This window comes from Argopecten irradians, chromosome 11, assembly GCF_041381155.1.
Source record: "Argopecten irradians isolate NY chromosome 11, Ai_NY, whole genome shotgun sequence".
In the NCBI taxonomy this organism is placed as follows: Eukaryota; Metazoa; Mollusca; class Bivalvia; order Pectinida; family Pectinidae; genus Argopecten; species Argopecten irradians.
In genome coordinates, this window is record NC_091144.1 from 38,844,970 (window position 1) to 38,862,536 (window position 17,567).

Consider the following 17,567-nt stretch of genomic DNA (forward strand, 5'->3'; position numbering starts at 1 on the left):
ATCCTCTATCATTCACATCCACATATGAAAGAGTCTTATATTATTTGATAATGGTTATTACTAACGGCATCAGTTTATATATTTTGTTATTAGATATTTACATAACATATACGTGAAACATTAAATGTGAAGGAATCGCGATACGACTCAAGTTACCTGGGAAACGTAGCAACGTTACCTGTAACAGCTGAAATTGATTTTTACATTTATACATTACAATTGCTGTGATGGATATTGACAATTATTTTAAGGTAATAAAGCTGTTTGAGAACAGGAAAGCTCGCCTCCGGCAACCTAGAAGACCCAAGAGCTCATTCATTCGAGTACATTTCTTCCCATTGGGCATCTCATATTTCTTAAAATATTGCATTTCACCCTTAAAATGATTGTCCATGGTGTTTTATTAATATAAGATTATAAGCGTTGTGATGGGTATGAAAAATGATTTTAATGTAGAAAATACAGAATTCTGATGCTTTCAAGAGGCCCAAAGGGTTCAAAATTACCAATTTATAGTCTTGTTTCATGTTGTGAAATACTAATGTCCATAAAAATTGACACAGATTTCTACATTAAATTACATTTACATTTTGTTGAAGGGAGAAGCACAGTATTTTGACAATTTCAAGAGGTCCAATGGGCCATAATTGTAAAATGCTTGGTATCATGTCTTACACATGATAAAGAGTTATGCATAAATACTGGATTATAAGTCTTGATGTATGGACAAATATTTCAAGGACGTAAATTTTTCATTTTGAGAATTTAAAAATACCCAAGCAATTTTTTCTGTACTCTTTCCCTACAACTGGCTTTGGTTTTTTGACTTGATAAAAATTGGCTTAGGATTACAAAAGTGTGATGGATATGGGCAACCATTTTCGGGATAACACATAGAATTTTGTTAATTTGTGACCAAAATATACTCTCATGATTAAGCTCTTCTTAGGTCTTTAAAATTTGCTAGGGACAGGCTTTGCTTTCCTCAAATAGCTCTTTTGGTAGAGTTATCAGATATCACACTCTTCTGTTTATTCACACCGTCTACTCGGTTGCTCTACAATAGAATGTCTTCAGGTAAAGGCTTGTCAAATTTTGGTCAATTTACATGAAAAGTCAATTCATATCAGAACATTTGTCAATAACGTCATGGTGAAATTCACATGGAAAATATACGAGAATTTTTTTTATAAAATTCAACATTCCATGTCAGTTTCAAGCGAAATTCACCTAAAGGTGATTTAAAATTGACATGAATTTCAGTGGGAAAAATTGACCAAAAGTGATCTTAATTTACGCGAAGACTTTTTCCCAGCTCAATTTGACATGAAATTGACATATTTTGTAGTTGTTTTTTTGTGTGTGTGGAATTTTTACCATATTTGTCTGAAATACAACTCAAACTCTTCTCAGACGTGTATGATCGACACGAATAATGTTTTGCCTGTGTAGTATGCGTTGATTTGTCTTCCTAATATCCTCCATGAAATTCTAGCCGACTTAGATTCATTATGTAGTCTTTACCAATCTGATTAAAATACAGATCCTCATATCATGCCATAAAACCGAATTTAATTAGATTTAATCTGAAGTTAAGTTAACCTGCATGTACATGTATACAGCAAATGTAGTCTTAACTGAAGTCGCATTTGACCAATATTTTTTTCGTGGGTGTAAAATTTCGAGATTTATTGTTGGACTTTATTGGAGGGTGTTTATTTTTGAGAAGTATCTGTATAGACTTTGAAAAGTGTCATTTATAAAACAGGTCATCCTCAATACTCCAGGGGTTCCGATCACTAACGATCTCTACACCCCTGGACTGTTCAATATAAAACTGGAGGCAGTAGAACAGGTAATTAAGTCCTTTGGTGTACATCAAAAGAGCCATATAACAGTACACTGTGTGGCTTTGAAGTTAGGAGCCGCTCTTTCTGTAGTGTCTTCAAAGATAGTTATTACAGGCCTGTGATCGTTTCAGATTTGTCCCCCGAGTTGCCTTCAATTTTACTATGAGATTGTCCAGGGGTGTAGAGATCATTGTGATCGGAACCCCTGGAGTATCGAGGATGAAAACAGGCTAAAATATGTATAAATATATGACTTTGATCAATTACGTGAGGTATTTAATTTCGCGTATTTGGGTGGATCCAAATATGGCAGAGGCCATCGTCCTTCTTTTCACCAAAATATTTTCATTTATTAATATAAAATAAATACAAACAAAATTTAGAAAAGTTGTGTTTTATTGTGCATTAGGGTCGCTTTCACATGACTGGAGATCATTTATTCAAGTTTACACCAAGAAAAATATACTGACACTTATAAAAAATAATCTAGCAAAAGATTATGACTATAAGCAATATAAAGTATTAGGTTGTGTATCATAGCTAAACCAAAATAATTTGATATTCAAACAAATATATCATATATATTTATTTATTCCCAAAGTTCATGAATCATTCATAAGTCTAAGGCAGTTTAAAATTTTTACTTAGCCAATCAGAGAAGACGTTACAAAGTGTTATGCTATTTTTTATTGGTTATGCTAAGACTGAAGTCTATGAATATGTTATGAGCATAGTCATTGTCATTATACATATATGTCATTATAATTTTAATTTTCATGGTTTTCGACTTGAACAGAAGATAGTAGGATCTGACATATTGCATCGCCTACGTCTTGTAATGTTAATATCAGTGAAAAATAACACAATAATATGCGTGCACAGTAGAGTTAGTTGACATTGTTTCATAAAATCAAATGTGTGTATATGTAATTGCAAATAAATAATGACACCAATGGCTGATTCCGTATGGCGAAATTCTAACAGAAAGTAAAGTCTGTAGAATTTATCATCATATCTACGTCCATACCGTGCGTGCACGTAGTTTTTTTTTATTCTTACAATTAAAAAGTTTATATGTGGATATATTACGATAGTGATAGAAACCCCTAGAGATAGAGTATGGTATTTTTACAAAAATACACCTACGTCAACATTTAAATACGACAGGGTGATAATATAAGCACATGATAAAATTAGTACCTTTTATGACTCGATTTGAAAAACAACCAAATAATTGTTTTGCATATTTGAAGGCATGGTAGTAACTAACAAGAAATTGTGTATTGTTTTCATCTAAACAATGATTATCATTAAGTAGTAATTATGCACAAAAACAGTATCAAAATTGATGTACATGTATATGTATAATTATAACATAAGTAAAGAATTGAAAGAACACAGGATATCTATTTTGCATGAAAATATATAAGAACAGAAAATATATTCATAGAAAATAAACGAATTTCTGAACAACATTTTTGACAATGGTTGATTGTAATGTAAACGAATATGAACTAGCTGTTTCATATGCATAAATGATGAATAATAAAAACACATTTATGAATGAGCAATCAATTTCAGATCCATTATTTAGAAAATAAAATAAAGATACATAAATAAATACAATCATAAAGAGAAACGTTGACCTAGTAAAAATAACATTACTTGCAAAATATTTTTTTAGGTCAAAAAAAACACTTTGGTTTTACGACACATTGTACGGACAAAGTTGCATGCCAACAAAAATCATGCAAATAGTATTCACGAATTATGGGCGCGCTTGTTTATAACTTTTGTATAAAGTCGAATTTGCGTGCGAGTAATTTTTGCGTCTTCACGGGAGAGATGAAATCGCCGCGAAATTGTTTCAAACAGAAGAAAAATAGAATCATAAATCTAGATCGCGAAATTAAATCGACATGAATAAGTTTTTTTGGTAGATAAACCGCGAAATCATGTCGCTGCAAAAATTGCTGGATTGCAGTATACATAGGTCAAAGTGTGTTTAATTTGTCATTTTGGACCACAGATGGTCTTAACACAGATGTGGTCTTTTAGGCAGCTTTGAACAAATAGGTACGTGAAAATATTTACCCAACAACACTATCTAGTGTACATTGTATTTCTACGGTTTTCTCTGCACTTCTCCGAATATCAATTTTGGAAAATGCCCACAACTCACAATGTTTTGAAAAGATTGCTTTGTTTTTGTATCTCTGACAACTATTTCTGAATTCTGTTCAAAATTGTGGTAAAAACCATTTTGAAGTCTCCGAGCACCTTACACACAAAAACTGATTGTCTGCCTTGCTTTGTAAAAACGTTTACAATGGATTAGGGATAAGAGACAAAACGACGTATTTTATAACAACGCTTCTCGTGATTTAGATCGCAAAGTCGACATCACCGTGAATAGGAACATCTAATGTCCAAATGTAGTATTTGTGTTGTTTCTTTATAAAAAATAAATAAATACAACAACAACAAAAGAAAAAAAACACTTATCTTAACGCAAATATCAAACACATTATTTTTTTCAGTTTGTTGAAAATGATTGAATAAAACTCAATTATTTATATTTGGCTTCGGTTAACATTCGAAACTACCAGGTTGAAAAAATCTCGCCTTTACCTTCCTTGAAGTCCATAATTATATAACTGTAGACTATTTTGCAACGACTATTGCAATGTTAATCGGTCGTCTCAAAACAATACATATTACATTATGCTGTTGTAGATATACCGAATGTCTTACATTTCTACAAAATATAAGTTAAGACTCAAAAAAGGACAATCTAGCTGAGAATCAAAAAAAAAATATTAATAGTGGTTTTATACAAGTTAATCATTCCTCCTTCTTCATGGCCACGTGACCATTGCTATGTCCGTTCATATGTCGGTCATTTTTCAGGTAGCCTACACTTCTCGCCTGTGGCCCTGACCTTTTGTCGAAGATAAAGTCCCAAACGACCTTGACCCATGACGTATGGTAGGGGTAATCGTAATATTCGGGTGCGATCTTTTTCAGTTCCGGAAGTTTGTGATAGGGGATATAAGGAAAGTCATGGTGCTCTATATGGTATCCAACATTGAACAATACGAAGTTCAGTGGACCGTAATAAGATGTCGTTCCCTGGGTCTCGTTATTGTTGAAAAGGTAATGCTCCGAGATAAAATGTCCGGCAAGAGGATGAAAGCCAAGCGCCATCAGGGTTCCCAATAGAAGATACACAAGAGATTTGACCCCAAAAGTCGCCACGATGATGGCGTTGAAGGTCATCTGCACCGCGGTGTTAATGATTTCCCAGCCAGTGATTGGCTTAGGGCTCTTGTAGAATGGACGGATAGCGTGAATGATTGGATGAACCATAAGCCATATAATCTTTGTAATTGGATGCCGGAATAAATAACTTTCAAGCCGAGTAGGTATGTCTACGTCTTTGTTTTCTTCGCCGAGGTATCTATGATGGTCCGCGTGGTACTTCCGGTAGCTGATCGCCATTGGAGCTACTATAGGAAGATTACACCATAAACTCAAAGCTCTGTTTAATTTAGGGTGGCTATGTCCAAAAGCTAAATTATGTCCTATTTCGTGTATGGCGCTCCCTAGGGAGTGGTTAAGAACACCGCCAAAACAGTAGGCGAGGATCGCAATCGTTGTCCATGACGCGTCTTGGACCATCCATGCGGCAAAGATCTGCACAAACACTTCCGCTGTGACGATGTAAGCAATTTTAGGGTCATAACCCATCAGTTTCTTTATTTGGGGATATTTCTTCAGGATTTCTTGCCTCCGAGGAGAGTGTGGTTCCTCTTTGTAAATCCATTCTTCTTCGTCTGTTGTCATGCGCAGTCCTAGACTTCCGAACTTTGTCAGCCACTTTAACGCCATTTTGTGTCTACAAAAAAAGTAAGCACAACATTGGGATTAATACATTATGGGATATAACGTCTGATCCAATATGACATTCAAACTTTTCTAAAAATTCTCAGTCTAATTTAAATACACACCCTTGCACTTACTCCGTTTCAAAGAGGATCTGAAAAATCCTATTAGGGGTCACGTTCCGATGACCTTTCGAACTGACCAATCATATAACTACCTCGAAATGTCATAGATTGGTCTATTTCTTAAATATTCAGGTAGGTGTTACCTTTGGAGTGTTTCACACTTCGTGCATGAAGGGATGGACCCTTATTAGCTGCAAAAACAGAAAGAGTGTGTGTATGCATTTCAAATATCTTCGATCGGATTAAAACCATTTTGCATAGCTAATTGCTATATTCATTGGATTGTTTAATTGACTTTTAACTTTACTATGCCGCCATGTCACCCAATGCAATTTAACACTTCAAACCGATACTTACTCGGTTTTTCGGTTTAATTATTTCAATGTCCTAGTAACAGCCAGATTTATTCAAAGACTTGCCAACTTTATATGATGGAGGAAAGCCAGAGTACCAGGAGAAAAAAACACCGATCTACGGTCAGTACATGGCAATTTCTCCCACAGCGAATTCAAACCCGCAATCCTGAGATGGAGGTCTTGAGGTAATATATCGCTAAATTTCGTGGTAAATTTCCGGAAATCTTCGGAAATATGTTTCCGAAGATTACCGAAATTTTCTCCGAGGTGATTAGATTGATGTCGGGCAATCTAAACCACTCGGTCAACGCGGCCCAAGCTCGCAAGAGAGGTAATTATGTAATATCCAAAAATGGAATAACAACGTGTTTTTGTGAAATAAAAAAAACTTGTGTTTGGATGTTTTTGTTTTGTAACAAGATGACTTAATTACGTATTGACGCTTGAGGTTAATTAGCGGTCCAGCTGTTGTCGCGTGTCCATAGTTATCAGTGCAAAACACGAAAGCGAAATCAATACAAAACATTGAGAAACGTGCAGCTTAAAACAGCTATCCTATTAGCATAATGGACTACATCCTCGTATCTTTCTTGTATTGATAGATATGTATATATATGTGTAACGTGTGTATGTTAGAATGTTTCTTTCTTTATTTATGTATTGTTTTCTGTAAACTCTTCAATATTGGAGGAAATAAAGGAAATAATAATAGTTAAACTGAAGGCAACTCAGGGGAACAAATCTAAACCAATCACAGGCCTGCATTTTTTTCTTTGAAAACTACAGAGAGAGCGATGCCCTCCTTCAAAGCCACTCACACAGTGTACCGTTATACGACTCTTTTGATGTACATCAAAGGATTAAATTACCTGTTCTGTTCTGTTGCCTTAGTTTTACTATGAGATAGTCCAGGGTTGTAAAGATTGTATGTGATCGGAACTCCTGGAGTATCGAGGATAACTGAACTCATAGGTTGCAAGTTCGAATTCCGTGAGGGGCAGTTGCTAGGAGGGTGGTCGGTGGTTTTCCTACTTGTATTCCGACTTTCCTTCACAAACAAACTATAGGACATAATCATGGATGTCTAACTAATAGAAACCAAACTATCATTGACCTTACGTATACATGCATTACACGGGAACTTGGCACGAGGTTCGTGTGATCCAACATACAATTACGGTGATAGAAAAGTTGATTAGGTCATGTACCTATATTCGTTTTACCCCTGTGATATCGAGGGGCATGCGACAATTTGCATAGTGAATTGTGTTACTGCTATCAATACATTAACAGGACAATTCTATACCATGAATATTTTTCAGTTCTATTTTTCAAAAACTCAAACCAAACTGCTAGCGTTATTTCAATAAAAATAAAAAATATATGGCAGGTATTTAATGTTTTAAACAAAACCGCACAGCATATAAGCAGAAACATAATATATATATATATATGTATACGCAATACATTTAATATGTGTTTCTGGTAGAAGTCATTGTGTCAACAGGCTTTTGTCTCTATATATACGGACACCACTATATACGTGTAATATTGACACAACCAAAACCCTGTGGTGCATCCTCGATATGCCAGGGGTTACTATCTCTGACGTTATATTCACCTCTGGACTATCTCATATAGTAAAACTGAAGGCAGCTCAGGTGAAAAACACTGACCAATCACTGGCCCGGAAAGACTTTGTTTGAAGATCACAGAGAGAGCGACGCCCAACTTCAAAGCCACACTGTCAACTACAATATACTGTTATCCAATTCCTTTGATGCACATCAAAGTATCAAATTAACTTTCTTCTTCTGTCTTCGGTTTTGCTATGAGAATAGTCCAGGGATGGACAAAACGTCAGTGATAGTAACCCCTGGAGTATCGAGGATTACACACTACATTGATAGATTTAGTAAAGGTCATAACACTTAGTACGCACATTATACATATTACGCTTGAACAGTGAAGTGAAGAGATACCAATAGAATTAAACATCCAAACCATTGTTTCTCAGAATTTGAGATGATATAGAAATTGTAAAGCAAAAACGGACGCTTTTTTGAAAGTCAAATGTGTTGTATATATACATGTACATACATTAAATGATAGCTAGAAAAAAAAATCACGTTCGTTAATGTTAATTTTAATGAACACGAATGTTATGATTTACATGGTTTTAAAAAATACTTTAAAATGTCCTTCACTTTTCAGTCTAATGTTCATTTACAAAAAAAATATATATGTATATATATATATGTAATGATTTTCCGGCGCGCACACATATTTGTTTTGTCGAGTATAGCGATTACGTACCCTTTTACTAAACAAGCGTGTGGCCTTAGAACTACATTTGATATGTGAACACGCAGGGCGCCGTACGATGTATATTTCGCAATCGTTGCATGGTACATATCAAAAACAAATAAGGTGTGTCAGAAGCATTGAAATCCTACACAAAATACGTTACATTGAAGTTCGTAAAATATTCAAAATATTTTCAACATGATATACACAACGATATCAACAGTAAATGTGATACCTACATCGCATTTATGGGTCTATCGAATTCCACCGGTTAAATGTTTGTTAACATCAGTCGTTAAGACTCGATATTGTTCTTATGTAAGTTTCCACCCCTGTCCTACTTCGTGACTTTTCCACGGTTACGCTCGATTGACCGCGAAAAGGGACTTACATAATTTAAAATTGAACATACCAAGGACGTATCCTTGAACATACATAAATATCATCCTACATGTATATATGTGGGTTTTTTTTTTAATCATTAGGACATCTGAAATGTTTAATGAAAATATAACAAGTTCATCTCATTTATCCAATATCCACTATATAGAAAAATGATCTCCACACATAAATACGTAAGGCTAATTTCCCGTTGATTCTACCACAGGGCGATGTATAGTTTCTATATGAAAAAAAGCCAGAAATACATATAAAATAACACAAGGGATTCATCGATCGCTTGCCAGAAATCTGACCTATTTTTTTTGTAACTTGTGTTATTTTATATGTATTTCTGGCCTTTTGTCATATAGAAGCTATACATGGCCCTGTGATTCTACCATGTAAAAAACACACGCTAATGATGTCCGACCGATTTTCATATTATTATACATTTAATTACTCACCCTTTCAGTTCTCGAACATTCGTGCAAGCTAGAGACCTAAAAATATTTCCCTTTTATCCCGCAGAATGGTCAGAAAATTCGATAAATCACAGAAAACACTTACCTCGTTGAAGATATACCCGGCTTGATATTCTATTTACCCTGGATCAGTGCACACACGTACTGTACACGTCTCCACGCTCCACGTGTTTATTTTGGTTACCTGGCTCAAGTGAAAGGTGAGGCGGGCGTGGACACGCTATACTCGGGTGGACACATATATAACTGGCTAATCTACTGTCCATACAACAGTTTATAACTGTCCGATACCTGGCTTTACACTGTACCGTTCGGCCGAGATTGATTTCTGAACAACGTAGTCGCGTTAAGTGGAGATCGCAATTCTCCGCATTTATGGAGAGAATTCTGTTTTTGTGTGCGCGAAAACGAATGAGTGTTCATCTATTAATTAATCTAGCTGACTGGTCTGTGTGATGGAGTGATATACCATAAATGCATTTATGAATATGGATTCGGATACAGTACATGTATACACATGGATAGATTATATCGAATGCCATGCCAATAATGCATGTATACGTGCATGCAGATTGTTAAGATACATACATGTATATAAAACTGTTCATTAATTTGAATTAAGCTGTCATTAATACTGTGTATTTTGTAGTTGTATATGATTTGAATGATATTTAGTCAATTTCACAATTTCTTTTTTTTTTCATTTTTTTTTCTTCTCTACTCGCTGCACTGGCGTGCCATTCTCTATACTCCAGGGATTACAATCACTGACGTTATATCCATGGCAGTGATAGTAACCCTTGGAATATCGAGGATGCTGCCAGGCGGTGTCCGCTTCGTAATTAAAGGTGTGTCCATTGCTAGTTTGTAACTCGGGTGGAACACATTCCAATAAGATTGACCTTAGTTCGATGGGCTTCCTCATGATACTCAGGTATGAAGTACTGACCGTAGTTTCTGCGGATACTCCGAGTTCAGGTACTAACAGCAGGTCGATAGTCTTTCTCCGGATACTCCGGTTCCACGTACTGACCGTAAGGGCTTCTCCTAAGTCTGGCAAGTCTATCAACATATTAAACCCAAGTCCTTTATTACGACCACAACTCACAGGTTGAGCTCACCTTTGTAATTCATAGATGGTGATGTTATTTCGCAATTATTTGTTTGGTTTTGTTGTTCAGGTAAGTTCCACAGGCTTGGATACAGTTCGAGGTCACCATCTGAGTATTTTATACACACTGTGATATGACCCTGTGACCACAGGAGTTTGACGTTCTGTCAATAATATATAGTAAAAATATATAAAAAAAATACCCCTATTAACTATATAAAAACATATATATACATGTTTTTATGAAGTATATAGGGGTATTTTTATATATATATTTTTACTATTATTATTGACAGAACGTCAAACTCCTGTGCTGTGACAAAATTGTTGAGACCACTGTTTGGCTAACAGCTGATCTCTAAACAATTTTACTGTCAGGACGATGTCATTCCTAACTGTTGATATTGGATTCAGGAATAGCATTCACACTAAAACATATATATTGCATAACTAGCGATAAACAATGACATAATCTATTGTTTGGGTGCCACTGTGTTGCGGTTATAATCGATAGGACAAAACGATTGTCTTGTGTAATCCTCATTCAGGCATATACACATATTGTTCCGTTAAAAAATTGTTCAAAACAGGACGTGTCAGCGAGGCTGGATGGTTATGCTAAGAAGATATGGCAGTGTGCAATAAACTGTTAGGCATATCAATTCATGACGTATATTCATATTTATATGCTATATCGTTCATATAAGGTGTACATTTTTTTATTGTCCGGGAGGGGCCGCGGTGGCCGAGAGGTTAAGATGTCACGACATATTACCACAAGCCCTCCACCTCTGGGATGCAGGTTCGAATCCCATGTGGGGCAGTTGCCAGGTACTGACCGCTGACCGGTGGTTTTTCTCCGGGAACTCCGGCTTTCCTCCACCAACAAACCTGGCACGTCCTTACATGACCCTGGCTGTTAATAGGATGTAAAACTAAACAAAACAAAACAATTATTGTCTGGGAATTTGACCCTGGACTTGGGTCGTGTTGAAAGGAGACCAAATTAGAAATGGATTAGGAATGCTAATTATAATATACTCATTAGGTTAATTCAACTGTACGCTCACGACAATATACAATAAGCTACAACACCAAGAAACTTTTACGGAGCTTTGAATGATCTACATACACTCCTATGTTAACTTTTATAAGCCTTCAACTATATCGAAGCCTTCAACTATATCGAAGCGGTGATTTACAATCGTGTTTCACTTGACCGACACTTATACACCTGCTACGCGGCCATGAATGAAATGTGTTAAAAGTCTTTTTCATATGTGAAGATATGAAGATCAACAGTATTTTATATTAACCTACAACACGGCTTTTGATCCTCCAGATCGTGTGAACCCAATTAATCATATGCATACAAAGACCTCTCAAAAAAAAAAGAAAGAAAAAAAAGAAAAGAAAAAAAAAAGAAAGAAAAAACATTAAAGTGAATAGTCGGGCAAAGAAAACCAGTCTAAATGCGTTCATTGGCCTTCCAAAAGTTCTCACATATTAATACGACGGCCAAGTTCTGCTTACGTTTCCCAGTTCTGACCATTGAAATAAAGAAAAGTTGAAAGCATTGAAAGCGAGGCTGCGTGGAAATGTAACCACGGACATAGTCAGCCGGGAGGACGTTTTAGGATTCCTATACTTTAAATTAATTTCTACTTACGCATACAGATTTTGGCGAGAAAGTTTATTTTTCTATTCCGTAAGAAATTATACTGGATACATTCACACCATTTTTACCGACTTTAGTCATCCTTGTCCGACTGTTCACTTTAAAAAAGACTTTATCATAATGGACTTTGCCAAACTCTCACACACAAGATTACATCACAAACTAAAATACTACAGGATCACAGGGATGAAAACTTCACAACAAAATAAATGATACACCTTTTTATCCTATTTTATCTTATAGCTGCACAAAAATTAACACACAAAAAATCCTTCACTTTCAGTCACTGTATAGAATACTCACACGCCACCGCGCCAACCCCACAGACCACAAAATGGCAACATTGACGGCCTGGTCTTCAATGAAGAAGAACAAGAATAGGGATACCCGAAGGTCACGAAATGTAGTAAAAGCCGAGGCTTCCCGGGAGATTACACCACTGCGCTCCCCCAAACGACCTCAAATCGTCACTATTGGCGTCCTTGATGATCTCAAAGGAAGAATGAAGACGATCTCGAGTGTAGAATAATCCCTCCCTATCCATCATAAACACATATGGAATATTTTTCTCTCATACACCAAAGTCATTATTTCAGGTATTCCGCCATTTTGATTTTTCCGGTAAGATCGATTCTCCAAAAATAAAATTGCTCAACAATTTTAATGTAAATCCTATGGTTATTATCATAATTGTTGATATCCACATTTGAACTATGTCATAGAAGAAAAAAAAAACCTGAAGGTAACAGAAGATACATGTAATTTGATCAGTTGGGCTTCGCACTTATCACTCTCTCTGTAATCTTCAAAAGACGTTAATGCAGGCCTGTGATTGGTGAGTATTTTTCTCCAGAACTACCTCCAGTTTTACTTTGAGATAGTCCAGGGGTGGATATAATATCAGTGATAGTAACCCCGATAATGCATCGCTTGCGTCTTTATGGAAGCCTATACGTGTTATGTAGTATTTGTTCTATCTCGTTATAATTCGATAATACCTTGTTATTACGGAATAAGTTATCTCGTTATAACGAGTACATACTATCTCGATCTCGTTAAAAATAGTAACTATCTCGTTATAAGAATATACGAAATAACTATCTTGTTATGACGAAATAGGCAACAACAAATAAACTACATGACCCGTATAGGCGTCCGTGCGTCTTTTACAATGTATGCGACTTGTTTGCTGAAAATGACGTGAATATTTTAACCAAGCAAACAACTATGAAATAAACCAATACTAAACTCGTAGATAGGGTCAACACACCGTAAATTATCGATTTAAATGGAACAAATTCCACCACAGGGATAATGTTTAATTTAAATATTCTCGGATGATTGGAGATCTTTAAGTTGGCACAGTCATTGAAATGGAATATTATGAAAGGAACAACACATTCAGGCTAATTCTGTTACATAACCACGAAGCAAAATATGGCATAAGCGTATTGTTCGATATTCTTTATGAAACAAATAACAACAAATATTGACAAATTCCACGACATTGTTAAGTATTTTTATCAATACCGTTGAAATTCCACTTCGTATAGCAATAAATACATTTAAGCAGGTACAATATGTGCGCTGTACCCATATCAATTGGAGAGCCATTGTCACGTACGTTAAAAAAATGCAATACATAACAACTGGAGAGTTGATGATTTTTTTAGATAAGAACATGCACCTGATAAGGTAAACACACTACTGTATAAGCGATTTGAGTAGTTCTAGACAAAAAAATCTATAATCCACTGGCAATTACGGGCCAAGGTTCGGCATACAAGACATCCGACCACAATGCGTAATGGCGGACAGCGAGCGAGAGTAAACTTTTCACACACATTTAACCTTTGGGCTTTTCTATCATATCAAAGTAAAACTAACTATTCTAACACCCATTAAAACGGGATTGATTTCGATATATGTCCAAATTTAATATACTATTAGACAGAATTGTCCCTTTAAAAGTTTATGCTTGATCGGAGATCTTCCAGTTGACATAGTCATTTAACTGGAATAGATTAAAAGAACATTTTACGACGATTTTAGAGATAGTTCGGCTGTGTCGTACTTTTAACCCTTAAATAAAACTGAAAATATAACGTGGCTAAATGGAAGTTTTGCGACCTCTGAATGCCGTGTTTTCATAACGATTTTTTTTTTTCAAAGAATCGTCCCATGTGGGAGAAAATATCTTATTTAAGCAATACAAATGTATCTTTTACAAATTTTCGTCCTTATGTCCATTCTCATAACTGTTTTTTCCCATGTACCTGAGGATAGCCAAAAGGCCGAGTATTTGTGAAAGAAAAGACGTTTGTTCCATCTTTATTAATTTTTTATTTACATTTAAAATATCTCGAGCAGCCATGTTCATTGTTTGAATTGAATATTAATATGTCATATTTAAAAAAAGATCATATCGTTCTTTGTAACGCAACTTTGGATTGGCTGAAATAACGGCGCAATAATACTGTCTATTTTTAAAACGTAGTCACTGAAAATAAAGATTCACAATACACGCATTGAAATTAATCCCGAAATAGTACACGTATGTCACATGAATAGAACTGACAGAGGGCCATATTGTTTGTATAAGGTGACAGGTAGTACTTATATGCATGAAATACAACTTTCTTGGTTTTGAGTTTTACGGCCCATCGACAACTAAGGTCACTTTCCTGGGTGACTTGTCCCCTTTATGTATGGTTCACGTTCTATCTTGGTGTTTGGTTTCCGTACAGTACGTTAAACAACTGTCCGCATTGATGACGGCATTCTTCCCAACGCTTAACGACACACTATCATCGTAAGGGAAATAGATGTTTCAGGAATAAGAATGACAGTACCGTAGGTTTCACGACGGCATCCATGCATATTGAATGGGAACTTCGAGTCCCGGACTCCTCTCTGATATCGATGTAAACATATTTCCATTCATTAAGGTTCGACTGGAATGGGACACAAGTTATACAAGTTATATGAAGCCCATTCTGGTGAAATGAAACACAATAATTACACGCATAATTATATACATTAACAACGATTGCTGGGAAAGGACACGCGAAATAAAATAATTAGCGCATGCGAAAACAATTCTATTGCGTGTGAAGGTATTACTCAGTGACCACAGGTATATTTGAGTAGTCCTCTGACATGAATGCCTGCCCAGATTATCCAGGGCTGCCCTGAACTAATTTGTGTGGCTGAATCATGGGGCGGTTATGTCTAAGTTTTGCAGGTTGTTTACATTTTATGTTTAAGTTTCCGCTTGTTGACATTTTGAGTCCATTAGCATGAGATAAGGCGTGTTAAAACCCGGATGCAACGTTATCTTGTGTTTGACAACATGCGCTGAACAAATAGTCATTGTATGACACACAAGAACATTCGGCATTTTCCGCAACGACAAAGTATAGAAAGTGCCGAAAGTTTCCGATTGTCATTTGTGTGGTTAACAAAGTTTTGGTTTTGTTTGTCTTACGTTCTATTTACAGCCAGTGTCATTTAAGGACGTGTCAGATTTGTTGGTGGAGGAAAGCCGGAGAACCCGGAGAAAAATCTACCGCGACCTCATAGGTAAACAACGAGTAAAACGTATATCAAATGCAGAGGTGGTTGGTAATATATAGGACGGTCGTATTTATCAGAAGTTCGAAATTCATGAAACGCAAAATTTATTCCAAATGGATGTCAAGAGCAGAGAGACTGGAATGGGACACAAGTTATATGAAGCCCATTCTGATGAAATGAAACAATAATTACACGCATAATTATATACATTAACAACGATTGCTGGGAAAGGACACGTGAAATAAAATAATTAGCGCATGCGAAAACAATTCTATTGCGTGTGAAGGTATTACTCAGTGACCACAGGTATATTTGAGTAGTCCTCTGACGTGAATGCCTGCCCAGATTATCCAGGGCTGCCCTGAACTAATTTGTGTGGCTGAATCATGGGGCGGTTATGTCTAAGTTTTGCAGGTTGTTTACATTTTATGTTTAAGTTTCCGCTTGTTGACATTTTGAGTCCATTAGCATGAGATAAGGCGTGTTAAAACCCGGATGCAACGTTATCTTGTGTTTGACAACATGCGCTGAACAAATAGTCATTGTATGACACACAAGAACATTCGGCATTTTCCGCAACGACAAAGTATAGAAAGTGCCGAAAGTTTCCGATTGTCATTTGTGTGGTTAACAAAGTTTTGTTTTGTTTGTCTTACGTTCTATTTACAGCCAGTGTCATTTAAGGACGTGTCAGATTTGTTGGTGGAGGAAAGCCGGAGAACCCGGAGAAAATCTACCGCGACCTCATAGGTAAACAACGAGTAAAACGTATATCAAATGCAGAGGTGGTTGGTAATATATAGGACGGTCGTATTTATCAGAAGTTCGAAATTCATGAAACGCAAAATTTATTCCAAATGGATGTCAAGAGCAGAGGTCATACGAAGAAAATATTCATGACATAAGAAATGAGGAAAAACTTGTTTAACTTTAGGTTTCGTGTTTTAGGATAATTTTTTACATTACTTTAACTTCTTATGAACAGCCAAGGCCTTGTAAGGACGTGCTAGGTTTGTTGGTGGAGGAAAGCCGGAGTACCTGGTGAAAAAGCACCGTCCAACGGTCAGTACCAGGCAACTGCCCCACTTGGGATTCGAACTCGTGATCCAGAGGTGGAGGGCTTGTGGTAATACATGTATGTGGAGACATCTTTTTTTCTCCAAGGATAAAAATAATTCAATTTTCCCCGTCAATAGGGCCCCGGGGGTTGGATCCCTCAAGGTTCCTCACAAAACAAACAAATACAAATGATTAAATAAGCATCTGTACTAATACTGTAAATACAGGCAATACATAATCTTAGGACTCACAACTTCGTAAATACTTTTTACTTTAAAAAAAAAATATTGTTGAGACATCTTAACCACTCGGCTACTGCGGCCAGACAGCTTTCGTGTACAATTAATTGACAAAATGGAACAGTCTAGCTCAAGATGTTATCGATGGATGCCATAGATGTGAAAGAATTCGAAATACTGCTAATAAAATACTGGAAAAATATAAACACTTATATTATACAATTATTGACCTTTTTCAGGTGGATACGATGAATTATCAACCCGAGTAAGTGATGTAGCAAAAACACCAGTTATATAATAAAACTACATATATCATTGTTTACAGTTATACACCCGGAGTATTTGTAAATCCATAGTTTTGTTTTATAATACATAGACGCTTGCAGCATTATCTACGAAAGTAACAATCGAGTATTTAATTCATTTCATGAATGAGATTATCAAAATTATAAAATGTAATCAGTTGTTTTGATATTCTTGATTACAAAGCATCGATCCACCAAAACAATAAAAGTCCC

The 17,567-nt window shown here is 35.9% G+C and overlaps 1 protein-coding gene across 7 annotated transcripts; it reads right to left on the minus strand.

The window, feature by feature from the left end:
- Positions 1-2,228: 2,228 nt before the first annotated feature.
- On the minus strand, positions 2,229-12,840 carry LOC138335514 (sphingolipid delta(4)-desaturase DES1-like). Of its 7 annotated transcripts, none has more exons than XM_069284637.1 (2): positions 12,479-12,840; positions 2,229-5,748 (listed from the first exon to the last, which is right to left on the minus strand). In XM_069284637.1, the coding sequence occupies exons 1-2, from the start codon at positions 12,517-12,519 to the stop codon at positions 4,695-4,697; spliced, it is 1,095 nt and encodes a 364-aa protein (XP_069140738.1). In that variant the 5' UTR covers positions 12,520-12,840; the 3' UTR covers positions 2,229-4,694. The 7 variants fall into 7 exon arrangements, with proteins under 7 accessions (XP_069140738.1, XP_069140743.1, XP_069140740.1 ...); XM_069284642.1 differs by lacking the exon at positions 12,479-12,840 and adding an exon at positions 10,508-10,650; XM_069284639.1 differs by lacking the exon at positions 12,479-12,840 and adding an exon at positions 10,336-10,489.
- Positions 12,841-17,567: the final 4,727 nt, after the last annotated feature.